Below are 13,264 nucleotides of genomic sequence, written 5' to 3'. Positions count from 1 at the left end.
CCTCACCTAGAGCTGTGATCTCGATCAGCGGAGAGCTGTCGACCCCACTCTGACACCCGCTGCTGTCTGAGCACGTCCAGCCTCGCAGTTGGCTGGGAGCAGGGCTGGAAAGGGCAGTTAAGCAGCGAGGTTGAGCATTAGCTCTCCCTGATAACTGGTTCACCACCACAGCAAGTCATCAGGGAAACGGGCCTGCCTGTGTCCTGGGGCATCTAAACCCTGACACAGTCTCTTGGTGAGAACAGCTCTTCTGGTCCCATGAGCCCCCAGGCCTGTCCCTGGGCTGGGTGGCAGTGAAGGGCTAACCTGAACAGTCGGAGAGAGCCAGCGGACGGCTCTGCTTGCTGTGGACAGAGGCGACGAGGGGACATGGGCTCTCTGGGGAAGATCTCCACATGTCCTTGTGCTCACATGGAGCTCCTTGGCAGCCAGGAGGTCTACTCCATTGACAGCTGATCAGTGCTGGACTGTCCCTTCCCTTCCCCTCCAAGCACATACTGCTGGGAGCCGTAACTTCCTGCTTCTCCATGGACTGAATCGTGTGAATCATAACAGCCTATCAGAATACAGGGCCAAGTGGCAAGGAAAGAGCTGTGCAAAATTAGTCATGACCCTCTAGTCAAGCTAGACTAGACTAGTCTAGTCTAGTCTAGCTACCATGGCAGCTGCTCTTCCAGGAGACATGCACACCCAGCCCAGCCAGCCCTCGGCTCCCCAACCCCTCTGCTCCAGGGCATCCATGTGTAGCTCTGCGGAGCAGCCCCACCATGGGAAATGCGCTAAGACCTCCTTTCCTGCTTTCCCTAGAATTGTGTGTGAGATCGGAGACGCCAGCCCAGGCCGAGCGCATGATGCCCGTGTGGAGGTGTGCATCAGGGACTGCTCCCCCAGCTACAGGGCCACATCCCCCAAAAGCTTCACGTTTGTGGTAAGGTTATACAGTATTATCCACCACTCTCTCCTTCTGGCTGCCAGCATGTCTGCCTCCCCTTGCCCTGTAGTTACCAATGCCCCTCCCTCCCAGGGGCACCAGAGCCCATAGAAGTAAATCTCTGGGGAGTGGGGAGGAGGGGTGGACATGTGGGAATTATGTAATCATCTTCCCAGTTTGAAGCCTGCAGTGAGCCCACCTTGGTTTACAACCTTGTCAGTTCTCCCAAGCTAAGTAGGGATGGGCTGGTTCTGGACTTGGGTGGGAGACCTAGGAAGACCCAGACACTCCGGGAAGCAGAGCCGGTAATTCCAGACACAATGCGTCTTGCTCTGAGTTGACACTTTGCTGCTTGGAAGCACCGTTTTTCAGCTGGAAAGAAAAAACAGGTTCCTTTCTGCTGGTCACTCTAGATCCCAGGGTGTTCTTGGCAAGAGTTGGGTGTCCTGGTCAAAACTCGGCTACCTGCTCTGCCTCTCTAAAACCTCTGCAGTTTCAGCGGGGTATGGGATCCCTCTAGACACCTGCCCTAAACTTCAGTGCGTTGTTGCTGTCCGACAGCTACTTCCCACCTCCTACACATCTTGCTCTGATAGCAGCTGCCCCCTTCGCCCTCATCCATTCGTGCAGCTTCTGGCTTTGCACGTTGTCATTTGCTGCTCACGCTTGAATTGCTGGATTTGTTGCTTTCTCTTGACAGACGCCCACTTTCTACCGTGTGACTCCGGCTCGGGGTCCCCTCTCTGGGGGCACCTGGATTAGCATTGAGGGCAACCACCTCAATGCGGGCAGTGATGTCACAGTGACCATCGGGGGACGACAGTGTGTCTTTTCTTGGTAGGGTTCCATGGACAGGGGATCGCTGGGGCGGGCTGAAGAATCAGGTATGATCCCTGGGCTGTGCGGAGAGGATGGGGAGTGGACCCACAGCCATGTCTGGGGTGTAACGAAGTTCTGGAGTGAGGTGCCTTTGCCAGGTTCCTGTAGAATTTCTCCCTTGAAATCCTGGCTTTTGTATTTCCAAGGATCCTGAAAGAGACCAAAGAATGAGGATTTTGTCTCTAAAATCACAAAGCCCTGAGGCATGAAGTGGATAATTTTTAGATTAGGGATGATAATGGAGCGGCTCTTTAAATATTTTCCTGTGGTAATTACTGGTTATCAACCCTAATCGCTGCTGTTTGCAGCAGTCGTGCGTTGGGGAACGGTCGGGAGCTGTGCTGGCTTCTCCTGCTGCCTTTTGTTTTATTTTTCTCTCTGTTAACTGACAATTTCACCAGCACTTCCCCGGGGGAAGGCAGGGAGATGGGTAGAGACAGAGGGCAGTGCCTTGGGAGCTGTTTCCACTGGGCTTGCCCAAGGCTGGTGGGACCAGAAGATGTGTCGGCAGGTTCCAGAGTGCACCCCAGCTGGAGGCTGTGGCTGGAACTGAGGAGGGCTTGCATTGATGAGGCTGTCCTGGACACCCCACAGAGCTCCCTCTCTGATTGCCAGAAACTCCCCAGCCCAGATGTCCCGTGGCTTATGGTGAAGTTGTGTTTTGAACTGACAAGGGGGTGCTCTCCAACACTGTTGTGGCACCTGCACAACTGGGCTGGTGGCTTTCTGTGTCCCGCCTCTATCACTGACTGCTGTACCCACCTCTGCGGTAGGAGGAGGTGGAGGGTGCCCGCGAGGGCTGGTAACCATGAAATAGAGTCTGACGCTCAAGGTGCAGCCCGGGGGGAGATGCTGTCCTGCCCCTCCCCATAGCCAGAGATGCTCAGAGCCTCCTCAGTATCTGATGGCTCTTCTGCCTTGTCCCCAGGAGGAACGCCCGGGAGATCCGGTGCCGGACGCCACCAGGCCAGAGCCCTGGTGGGTCACCCATCCTCATCAATATCAACCGGGCTGAGCTGAGCAACCCCGATGTGAAGTACAATTACACAGAGGACCCCACCATCCAGAAGATAGACCCAGAGTGGAGCATCAACAGGTAAATCTGCAGGGGTCAGGGAGCCTCATGCTCACCAGGGTGGACTGAGGGGGAAGGAGGAGTTACCCATGAGCCCTAGCAGGTGTGAGCATATGCTGAGTATACAAGAGAGGTGGGGCCCTAGCACAGCTCTTCTGAGCAGGGATTGTGCCTCTGATATGTCTGTACAGCGCCTCATAGACCTGGGCTCCCATCCTGACCAGGGCCTCTGGGCGCTGCCGCAGTAGGCCATTGGAGGGCTGGATACTGGACACGCTCCAGAGCACTGGGAGGAAAGCAGGAGTAGCCAGGGGTGCCCGGTGTGGTACCTGGTCTCAGCGCACTCCTGGGATTGCAGCGCTTAGACTGGCAGGGAGCGGAAGAGGAAAGGGCTTTCAGCCTGGCATTTGGCTGCAGGGAATAACATGAAAGTATTTCTGAAGGGTTTACATGTGCTGTTAAAAAGCTTGAATTGGCTGGAGCAGAAGGTAAGGACTTGATTAAACTGCACATGCCATCGGCCCTCCTGGAGCCTGGCTGTGAAATAGGCTCCCCAAAAGGCCTGGGTGGAAGCCCTGCTGCTCTGGGGCATTTCAAGCAAAGACCCAGAGAACGCTCTGTCTGGCCCCCAGAGCATACTTGGGTGGACTCTCCTGGGGCTTTTCCATTTCTGACTCCCACACTCCTCTGGGTCTCACTGGATGGCTAAGGGAGGTTGCCAGTCGGAATGTACCCTGGACGTTCTCAGCTGCTGCCGCTTCGGGGACCTGTGTTGAGACGGGGTGGGAGGGTCTCGCTCCTTGGTAGGCAGGTGTACATGTTCCAGAACCCACCCCCAATCGGCTCCATGGTGGCAGCCTCAGCAGAGAGGCCAAGGCTTGGAGACTGAACTTCCCACACATCCCAGAGGTCTGTGGTGGAGGGAAGCTTGCCCTATGGCAGCCTGCTGTAGCTGGTTTGTGAGCTTGCAGAGATCTGCAGTCGCCAGGACTGCAAACCCAGGACCTTCCAGCAGCATGAAGCCGATAGGCACAGCAGAAAACTTGCCCAAAGCAGCCAGGCTCTGTGCTGTGCTCTCGGTGCTCCGCTTGCCCGGAGGTGGCAATTGGTAAGTGCTATGGGAGTGGTCCACAGGGGCGATGTTGTTTCAAATGGAAGCCTCTGGCCGATCTGCCGAGGCGGCTGAAGGTGGAAGTCAGCTGGTCCTGCTGCATGGACAGAAGCCAGCGTGGCACCATTGGCCCGTGCTGGTGGGTTGTTTGGATGTGTCCAGACTGGAATTGGGAGGGACAACCCCATATTCCAGTTTTACAAGCGAGTCTCTAGGGCTTCATGTTACATACAGGATGGGACAGGTTCCAAGATAAGCAGCGATGGCGTGTGCCCACCTTCACCAATGCCTGGGTGCCCTGTGCCAGAGTAGCCTCTCCTAACTCCTTCCTCTCTGCGCCTCCTAGCGGTGGGACGTTGCTGACTGTGACAGGCACCAACCTGGCCACCATCAAAGAGCCCAGGATCCGTGCCAAGTACAGCAGCGCTGAGAGGGAGAACGTAAGTAGATCTCTGGCTGTCTGGGGAGGCCCCATGCCTGGTTGGGGAAGGGAGGGCAAGGAGTCCTATCTCATTGCTTCCATGCAGGACACCAGTGAAAAGCATGTCCTGCCACCTCCCCTGTGTACCTCTGTGACCTTGATGGTCTCAGTCATTAGAAGAGAGACACCAAGCCAGTTGGGTCTCACCTGGGGAGGGCCCAAAACAGGTCTGTCACTGGTGGGGGAGAAGGAGAGGAGTGGGGAACTGGATGCTGTTTCGTGAAAGTGCTTTGGAAGAAGAAATAGTACTGACTCAGGGACAGCAAAGCTCTAGTCCCTGGCAGTCTCTCCTTACATCCACTCTCTGAAAATCAGGCCCCATGCATACAGGGGTCTCCTCACCCCGCACTGAAATGCAGCCACTTCTGGGATGGAACATGAGGTGTTTGCATAGCAACACTACACTACAGTCTAGGACAGGGAGTGGAGAAGAATCCGGTATCCCGCTGGCAGTTTGGGGGGAACTGACAGGCAGTGCCCAAGTGGTGAGGGAAGATATAGGGGCTCCACTTTATATCCCTTTTCCCTTGGGAGCAGTGAGAAGATGGGATTATGGATAGGGTGTGGCCCAGCACCAGCTGTTGTGCAAAACGCCTCTGGATTTTGACTGGCCACAAGTGCTCAGTACTTTGGTTTTGCATCTCCGTTATAAGGGCTTCCAACAGCACAGCACCTCTTAGGTTCGGGAGCGATTTGGAGGGAAGAGTGCCCCCTTACAGATTCAGCACAACTACTTCTTGCAGAGGGTCTCCCCTCCTGGGACTGACTACTCTTGAGCCAACTTAGCTTGTGAGACCAGACCGTATCACAGCCTGAGATGATGGGAGACTGGTCTGATCAGCCTTGGTGCCTTGTCTCCTCTGTAGAACTGCACCGTCTACAACGACACCACCATACTGTGCTACGCTCCATCCATCGACAACCCGTCCCGGAGCCCCCCTGAGATCGGTGACCGCCCAGATGAGATTGGCTTTGTCATGGATAATGTCCAGGCGCTGCTGATTGTTAATACCACCAACTTCGTCTATTATCCAGACCCCGTCTTCGAGCCCCTCAGCCCCTCTGGCATGCTGGAGCTCAAGCCCAGCTCTCCCCTTATCCTCAAGGTAAGCCCCCCACAGCTCTTCTCCACCATTGCCTGTGCTGCCCTATTGCAGCCCCAGATCTCTGGCTTCCTTTTCCGCCCTGGGCCAGCTGCATTTCCCCACTGCACCTGTACAGCAGGTCAGAGAACTCAAACAGGGATGGGATGGACCAGTTCAGTTCAGAGCTGCTGGCCCAGCAGCTGGTCTCTTGGGGGTTAAATGGATGGTGCCGGCCAGGTAAGTGGGGGAAGGGGGGTATTCCCTGCCCTGCAATGGGAGAGCCATCGAACCCCATTGTGTCCTTACAGACCCTCTGCCTGCAGGACAGGTGGGACTTTCTGGCTCTTGGTAAAGGCCGATGAAGTGGGGTTGTGCGTGCCGGAGGTAGGCAAAGGAGTGTATTCCACGGAGATGGAAATCAGGGGGGTCTCAACCTTTTCCAAACTGCTTCCCTCCCCTCAGCAGTATGGGAAGGGCAGGGTGGTTGGGACCCCTTGGCACCAGGGGGTGGTGTTCCCCAGATTACGAAGCCCCAGTTTAAATATCCCCATGGGGCGAGTGGGTATGTGGCACCTTAGAGCCTTGCAGAAGGGCCGTGGAGTGTTTGAGACGAGGGCACTCCCTGGTTAACCGTGTGTCTCCATGGGTGGGAGGGGCGTCCCTCCTCTCAGAGCTCAGGGACAAAGTCATCCCTGAGGTAACTGCACTGCAATCAGGGAGCGTGCCCCAGGAGTTTGGCCCATTCTGGGTGCATCTTCTTTGTATTTCCCTGGCTCAGATTCCCACTCCTCCTTCACTTCTTGTTGGACCTTTATCAAGGACTAAGGGGGAGCAGAAGGATCCCTGCAGCCTCCTGCTCTCCCTGGGGTTAGAAGGCTGAGGGAGAGAATTTGCTTGGTGATGGGAGAATCCATCTGCGGGAGAGCTAATGATCTCACTCCTTGTTCCCTTAAAGGGCCGGAACCTGCTCCCGCCGGCTGCTGGTAACTCCCGGCTGAACTACACGGTGCTGATTGGTGACACTCCCTGCGCCCTGACAGTCTCCGAGACCCAGCTCTTGTGCGAGTCGCCGAACCTCACGGGACAGCACAAAGTCACGGTAATGCTAACCACCGAGACCGGCCTCTTTGGGCCCTGGCATCCTTGCAGGTGTTGCCAGGACTGCACCATGCCATGCACTGGGCACTTGTTCTTCCCGCTGAACAAGCCTTGTGTGGTGGGGCCCGAGACAAACAGCCTCCAGCTCCACATCAGAGATGGGATATCGTTTATCAATCCTTGTCGGGTCCCACCTGAGTTCTGAGGCAATGATAGCTGCATTTCCCCACCCCTGCTGGGAGCACGGTCTGTAGCAACACCCCAGGGGAGTCCCCCAGGCAGCAGCGTGCACACAGCATCGGGAACCTGCCTTGTGGTGTCCAATCGTAAAAGTACCCCAAGTTACCAAGAAGCACAGCTCTGCCATTGACAGCAAGTGTGTATGTGTTGTGTGTGTGTGTGTGTAGGGTGGGACATGGGCTGACATGCTGATCCCCTACCTCCTCCTGCATGGGGCTCTGCTGTACCCCAAACCCCTCTTGCATGGCACCCTGCTGTACCTCAGCCCCAACTCTTTCCTGCATGTGACCTTGCCGTACCCCAACCCCCTCCCTCATAGCACCCTGCCATACCCCAGCCCTCAATCCCCTCCTGCATGGGGCCCTGCTGAATTCCAGCCCTGTCCCCAGGGTCATTCCCCTCTGGCTCAGCCCATGCTGCAATGAGGGACAGAGTAGCCTGTTAAGCTGAGTGCATTGCTGGTGTGCTGTTCCTCTGCGGGCTAGAGCACTGGGCTCTGTAAAGATCCTTGTTTCCTGGGGGCCTCCCAAAGCGTCTGGTCTGGCACGGTGCTCACCGATGGTCGCTTTGGGGGCAGCGCAGTCTGACCACACACCATGGTGTGCCCAGCAGTAGCTCATGTTCAGCCTGGGACATTAAGATCCCCTTTTATTGATCAAGGGGGCAGTGGCTGGAGACCGAGGGGGTTAATCCCCTTCTGGCGTACATTGGAGAGCATGCAGGAGCCCTTCCCCTTTCGCCCCCTGCCTGGCGCCAGCTGGCCACTGGTCCCTGTCGGGTAAGAGCTCATCAACACCGGATTATGTGCACATGCAGGGGCTTAGATCTGCTGGGAGGAGCCCCTGGCTGCCTGCCTCCCTATTGCTCAGTCCCCTACCCCCAGTAGTCTGTTCAGAGTGGCTGAGTGCTCCATCCAGCCCTGCCATGAGCGCGCTCCATTGTAACCCACAATCTGGGTGGGCCTGGCTGGACCTGCCGGCTAGGTTCCTTCCCGACTGGCCGCGGGAGACTCGTCTGAGCCATATGGTCAAAGGGTTTCCACCCCCCTCACTTCCCCCAGCCCCTGGGTTAGCTTTAAGTAAGATTCTTTGTCAGGTTGTAGCTCAGCAGCAGCGGCACTCAGGGTCTCCGTGCAGCCTTGTGTATTTGAAAGGGACCCAGAACGGTCCCCCCAGGCTTCTCATCCATCAGGGAACTCACTTTACATCCCATCTGTTACTGTAATGTTGTCTGAATGAGACATCAAACTCGCTGCCTGCTCCTCACAGGCGCTGACAACACACCAGCATGTCTTCTGCATCCCATTAAAGCTCTACGTGCGCTCGGACAAGCCCCTCGCACTGTAGCCCCCTGCACCTGCTCTGCGGCCTGGCCCATGGCTTCCTCCAGACCACAGGGTCGCTACCTTCTGGTGTCAATGCCCCTCGGAAGTGAGGGTTCGCTTTCCTCACTGGGCTCAGCCCAGGCTGGCATGATAATGATCTGACCTTCCTATTACACACCTTGGACACTTGCCACTTGTGTGGACACAGAGATCCTGCGGTCTGGGGGTCCCTGCTTTCTGAGAACCCCATTCCAGCATGCACCTCCTCCCCTGTAAGGAAGAGGAAGGGAGGTTCGCCACCCCCACGCCCCGTTTAAGGAGGGAATCATAGAAATGTAGGCCTGGAATGAACCTCAAGAGGTCATCTAGTCCGGCCTACTGCACTGAGGCAGGACTAAGTAAACCTAGCCCATCCCAACAGGTGTTTGGCCAACCTATTCTGAAAAATCTCCAGTGACAGGGATAGGCTCCTTGGAAGCCTGTTCCAGAGTTTAACTACCCTTAGAGTTAGACGTTTTCCCCCAATATCTAACATAAATCTCCCTGGCTGCAGATTAAGCCTCTTACTTCTTGTCTTACCCTCAGTGGACACAGAGAACAATTGATCACAGTCCTCTGTATAACAGCCTTTGACGGGTGCGGAGGTGGCTATCAGGTCCCCCCTCAGCCTGCCCAGCTTTTTTAACCTTTCCTCACAGGTCAGGTTTTCTAAACCTTTGATCATTTTTTTTTGCTCTCCCCTGGACTCTCCAATTTATCCACACCTTTCTTAAAGTGTGGTGCCTGGAAGGACTCCAGCTGAGGCCTCCCCAGGGCTAAGTAGAGTGGGACAATCACCTTCCCCGTCTTACATAAACACTCCAGTTAATTCACCCAGAATGAGATTAGCCTTTTTCACCCCTCCCAGCTTGGTGTCAGCTGCGGATTTTATACGCGTACTCTCTCCTTCATTATCCAAGTCACTAATGAAAATATGGAACGGTCCCGGACCCAGAACAGACTCCTGTCACACTCCACTAGATACCCCGCCCAGTGACAGTGAACCACTGATAACTACTCTTGAGTATGGCTTTTCAACCTCCATTGTGCACCCCCTGATAGTCATTTCACCTAGACCACATTTCCCTAGTTGGCTCATGGGGATGTCATGGGGGACTGATGAGCTCCAGTGAGGGTGACAGGCCCTCCCTGCCCCTTGCCAGCTGGCAAAACCCTTCTGATGATAACCTGCCTCAGTTAGGAGAGGCACCTTGACCTGCACCCCCTGAGCTAAACCTGCTTTTGATCTCTTCCCCATGCCAATGGGAAGTCTCCCTGACTCACCCAGCTGCAAAACCCTCCTGTCCCCAGATGCATTATGGGGCATATGAGAGTCGGCCGGGGACCCTGCAGTTCTCTCTTTGTATTTCACCCCCAGCCTGTAGGGTGGCAGGTGGGTGGAAGAAGGGTTCACAGAGCCCTCTCAGCAGGGAGGTGAGCCACTGCCCACCCCTTGGCCCTAATGTGAAGCTCTTTCCCTCCCGTGTGGCTCAGATCAAGGCTGGAGGGTTTGAGTTCTCCCCGGGGACGCTGCAGATCTACTCGGACAGCCTCCTGACACTGCCTGCCATCATCGGGATCGGCGGTGGGGGCGGCCTCCTTCTGCTCATCATCATCATTGTCCTCATCGCCTACAAGCGCAAGTCCCGGGACGCTGACCGCACCCTGAAACGCCTGCAGCTGCAGATGGACAACCTGGAGTCCCGCGTGGCCTTGGAGTGCAAGGAGGGTGAGTCTCTCTGCTTCTCTCCCCAAGGCTTCCCAGCTTCAGCCTGTCCCCATCCGTCAACCCCTTCACCTGTCTTGCCAGCTCTGCTGCCTCTGGGTCATTGGTTTCCCCTCTTGTGTTTGCTCCAAGACTCTCTGTTCACACCCTACCGTTTGGTGAAGGAGGTAGCAGTATCATGGACATCCATGATCCCTCAGCCAAAACCCCCCAGGTCAGATGTTCAGGGTATTGGTGTCCATGTGCGTGCAGGCAGGCAGGCTCATTTCTACAGAGACTCCCTTGAAAGCCCCCATCCTCTGCAGCATTGTTGGGTCCTTTCCCTGGCTGCATCTGCATTCCCATAGGTTGCTGCGTGTGCATTTGCAGGCAGCAGGTCCCTATCCTGCCACGGCTTGTTCTGGCTCTTGATGTGTCTGCACCTTGTCTGGTCCCATTGTGGGATAAAATTGATCCCAGTGTGGGACAAGGATTCCCCCTGTATATGACACAGGGCTGCTGCATGGTCTCACCACAGTGACAGCACAGTACCTTGCGATGCACCATCCTGGTTTTATGGCACAAGGGTCTTTGCTGAACAAGTATTTCCTATTTGCTCCCTTCTCTTTCATATCCCCTAGTATCTAGCTCTGCAAGCACCATGTCTGCTTGCAAAGCTTCATGCTCGCCTACGGCACATGCTAACTCACCACACCCAGAACAGGCTGATAAATCTGCCCTCTCATCCCAGTACTGGCCTTGTGCTCCTGATCTACAGGGACCTTGCCCTGCTCTAAGCCACCCTTGGGACCGGAGATCCGAGCAGGCGAAGTGACTTGGGGGGGGGGACTTAACTTAGTTTTAGTAGGATTTATTTTTTCGGTTAAGGATTTTATGTTTTTAAAGTCTAAAAGAGGACAAAAGAGGCTAGAGAAACCTGCCTGGAAAGGGCCGTGAGTCTCTCATTATGTGACAGAGGGATGCTGCAAAATTGGACCGGAATGCCTCTTATGATCCTGCCGATAAAACCTAATTGCCCATTATCGCTGCAAGCCAGTGCCTGGGGCCGTGACCCTGCCAACTGCAGCCAGCCCAGAGGCTGGGGGAGAAGTGGGCACCTAAAACGAGATAGTAAAAAAGAAAAAATCCCTAAAAATCCATGTAGATGGCAATAGTGACAGAGAGAGGGGAGGGAGGAGGGGATCTCGTCTCCTCTTCCACAGCTGGCAGATAAAAGGATCTGCTTTTAATTAAAAGGCGCAATCTCTTCCCTGCCTTTTCTCTTTTCTAGTCCCTCTAGTTACAGATAAGATAGTGATCCTTTCAAGCTGACGTTTGTTTTTTCTCATCAGGCTGACAAGCCTGCAACCCTCTGCTAGCTTCCAGCTCCCTTTAAAGTGCTGTTAATTTGATTTCTCTGTGTGTTTTCTCTTTCCCTTATACAGTGGTAGAGATTCCCCCCATGGGTACCATTAAAGGCTCAGGACACCATTTCCCCCCTCTATCTAGCACGAGTTCAGGCTGTGCCTGTTCTCACCCCAGGGTGCTGGGTCTGTGTTGGGCTTTTCTCTCTAACATTATTTAGGTCAGAGTGAAACGAGAACATTCTTGTGGTTTAAACCTCTCTCTCGCCCAGCATCTCTGCCATGTTGTTCACAGCCACCTACAAGTTTCTTACGTATGTGCACGTAGCAAGGAGGGTTAGAGCCGAGAGGCTGAGGCTTCAGGACTCCTGGGTTCTATTCCCCACTCTGCTACTGATTTGATGTGTGACCCCGGGGACATCACGTCCACTCTCCATGCTTCCGCTTTGCCATGTGTAAAATGGGGACAATGGTACTGCCCCTCCTGACAGGGCATTGTGAGACTGAGCTAACTGATGTCTGAGACCAGTGCTAGGGACAGAGGGCAGCCCCCACTGCTCTAGATTTGTGGGGTTCTTGTATTTTGCTGATGCCAGTGTGGTGGCTCTAGGGCCCAGCCTGACCTCTCCTGTTGACCTCCTGCAGGCCCATGGTCCCCTAACACAACTCTGCTCTTTCCATCCCAGCTTTTGCCGAACTGCAGACAGACATCCACGAGCTGACGAACGACTTAGATGGGGCTGGCATCCCCTTCCTGGACTATCGCACCTATGCCATGAGGGTCCTCTTCCCCGGGATAGAAGACCATCCTGTGCTGAAGGAGATGGAGGTGTGGTAATGTGTGTATGTGTGTCTGTCTGTCTCTCTGATGCTTCACACTGGGGACACCTGCCTCTGGGAGCTGTGCTTCATGCCCATCTGCTGCAGGGTTCACCACTGCAGCTTCTTCATTCATTTTTAGTGAGGATGTCTTGGAAGTTTCAATGAATGATGGGATCTCACAGGTCTGGGCTCAGCAATGGATGGGGAGAGATTACTGACCCAGGAGTGACTCTGGCCACCCATTCAAGGAGATTGCAGCATGCTGCAGTGGGCAGAGACTCTGTTCTGGCAAAAGTCCATTTTCTTTACAGACCATGGAGGAGCATCCTTCATGGCAACCTGTCCATGCAGTTTCCTCCACCTGAGCTCTTGGGGTCTGAATTTGTAACATCTGGGTTTTCCAGCCAGAAGTGGCTGAGGAGATTGCACGTACAATGTTCTGAAACCTCCCTCTTGGTCCTCCGGGACCCCCATGGTAAATCTGGGTGACATCAGGGTTTTGTCTCTTGGACTGAGAGATTTACTCTGCTACGGTGCCCTGTGACTCCTTAACCGAGGGATGAGAGCTTACAGGACTGCAGTGCAGCGCAGCAGAGGAACCTAATGCAATCTTGGGCTGTGTATTTTTTAACACAGTGTATCATTAACCTGCAGAGCTCATTGGCACAGATGTCACTGAGGCCAAGAATTAACAGGGTTCAAAGTAGGATTAGCTATTTCTACGGATAATGAGAAGATCCACAGGTATGTTAGATAGGAACAAAATGTCTTTATAAGGGATACAAACCCCCAGGCTTCGGGGCAATTAGCTAGGTGCTAAGGGCCAGATTTCAAAAGCACTCAGCCCCCACTGAGAACAGATGGAGTTTAGCGTTAAGTGACAAGAGTTAAAAGGGAACTTCCTCTGTAGGCAGGTTATTCCACAACTGTCCATGATAGTGTTTCTTCACGTTGTTCTAAAGCGTCTGGTACTAGCTTTTGTTGGAGGTGGGCCACCAGTCTGATCCAGTCAGGCAATTCTTATGTTCCTGTCTCATCACAGAGCCCAGAGGAGCCGCTCCCTGTCTGTGCGGCTCCGGAGAGGCAGTGCCTGGGGCAATCAATACAGTT

General features: G+C 54.6%; 1 protein-coding gene across 3 annotated transcripts in view; it reads left to right on the top strand.

Moving 5' to 3' along the window:
* The window catches only part of PLXNA1 (plexin A1), a 265,301-nt gene that overhangs the window by 202,298 nt on the left and 49,739 nt on the right, over window positions 1–13,264 (top strand). For all 3 annotated transcript variants that reach the window (XM_084633341.1, XM_084633342.1, XM_084633343.1), the window contains exons 14-21: window positions 808–928; window positions 1,632–1,768; window positions 2,739–2,906; window positions 4,343–4,436; window positions 5,344–5,583; window positions 6,518–6,661; window positions 9,758–9,992; window positions 12,019–12,161. In XM_084633341.1, the coding sequence (XP_084489467.1) occupies window positions 808–928; window positions 1,632–1,768; window positions 2,739–2,906; window positions 4,343–4,436; window positions 5,344–5,583; window positions 6,518–6,661; window positions 9,758–9,992; window positions 12,019–12,161 (1,282 nt within the window). The remainder of the gene's footprint in view (window positions 1–807; window positions 929–1,631; window positions 1,769–2,738; window positions 2,907–4,342; window positions 4,437–5,343; window positions 5,584–6,517; window positions 6,662–9,757; window positions 9,993–12,018; window positions 12,162–13,264) is intronic.

The sequence above is a fragment of the Lepidochelys olivacea genome, assembly GCF_965140295.1.
Source record: "Lepidochelys olivacea isolate rLepOli2 genome assembly, chromosome: 7".
NCBI lineage: Eukaryota > Metazoa > Chordata > Testudines > Cheloniidae > Lepidochelys > Lepidochelys olivacea.
Note: the sequence above shows the minus strand (reverse complement) of the source record. Positions and strands in the feature narration are given on the sequence as shown.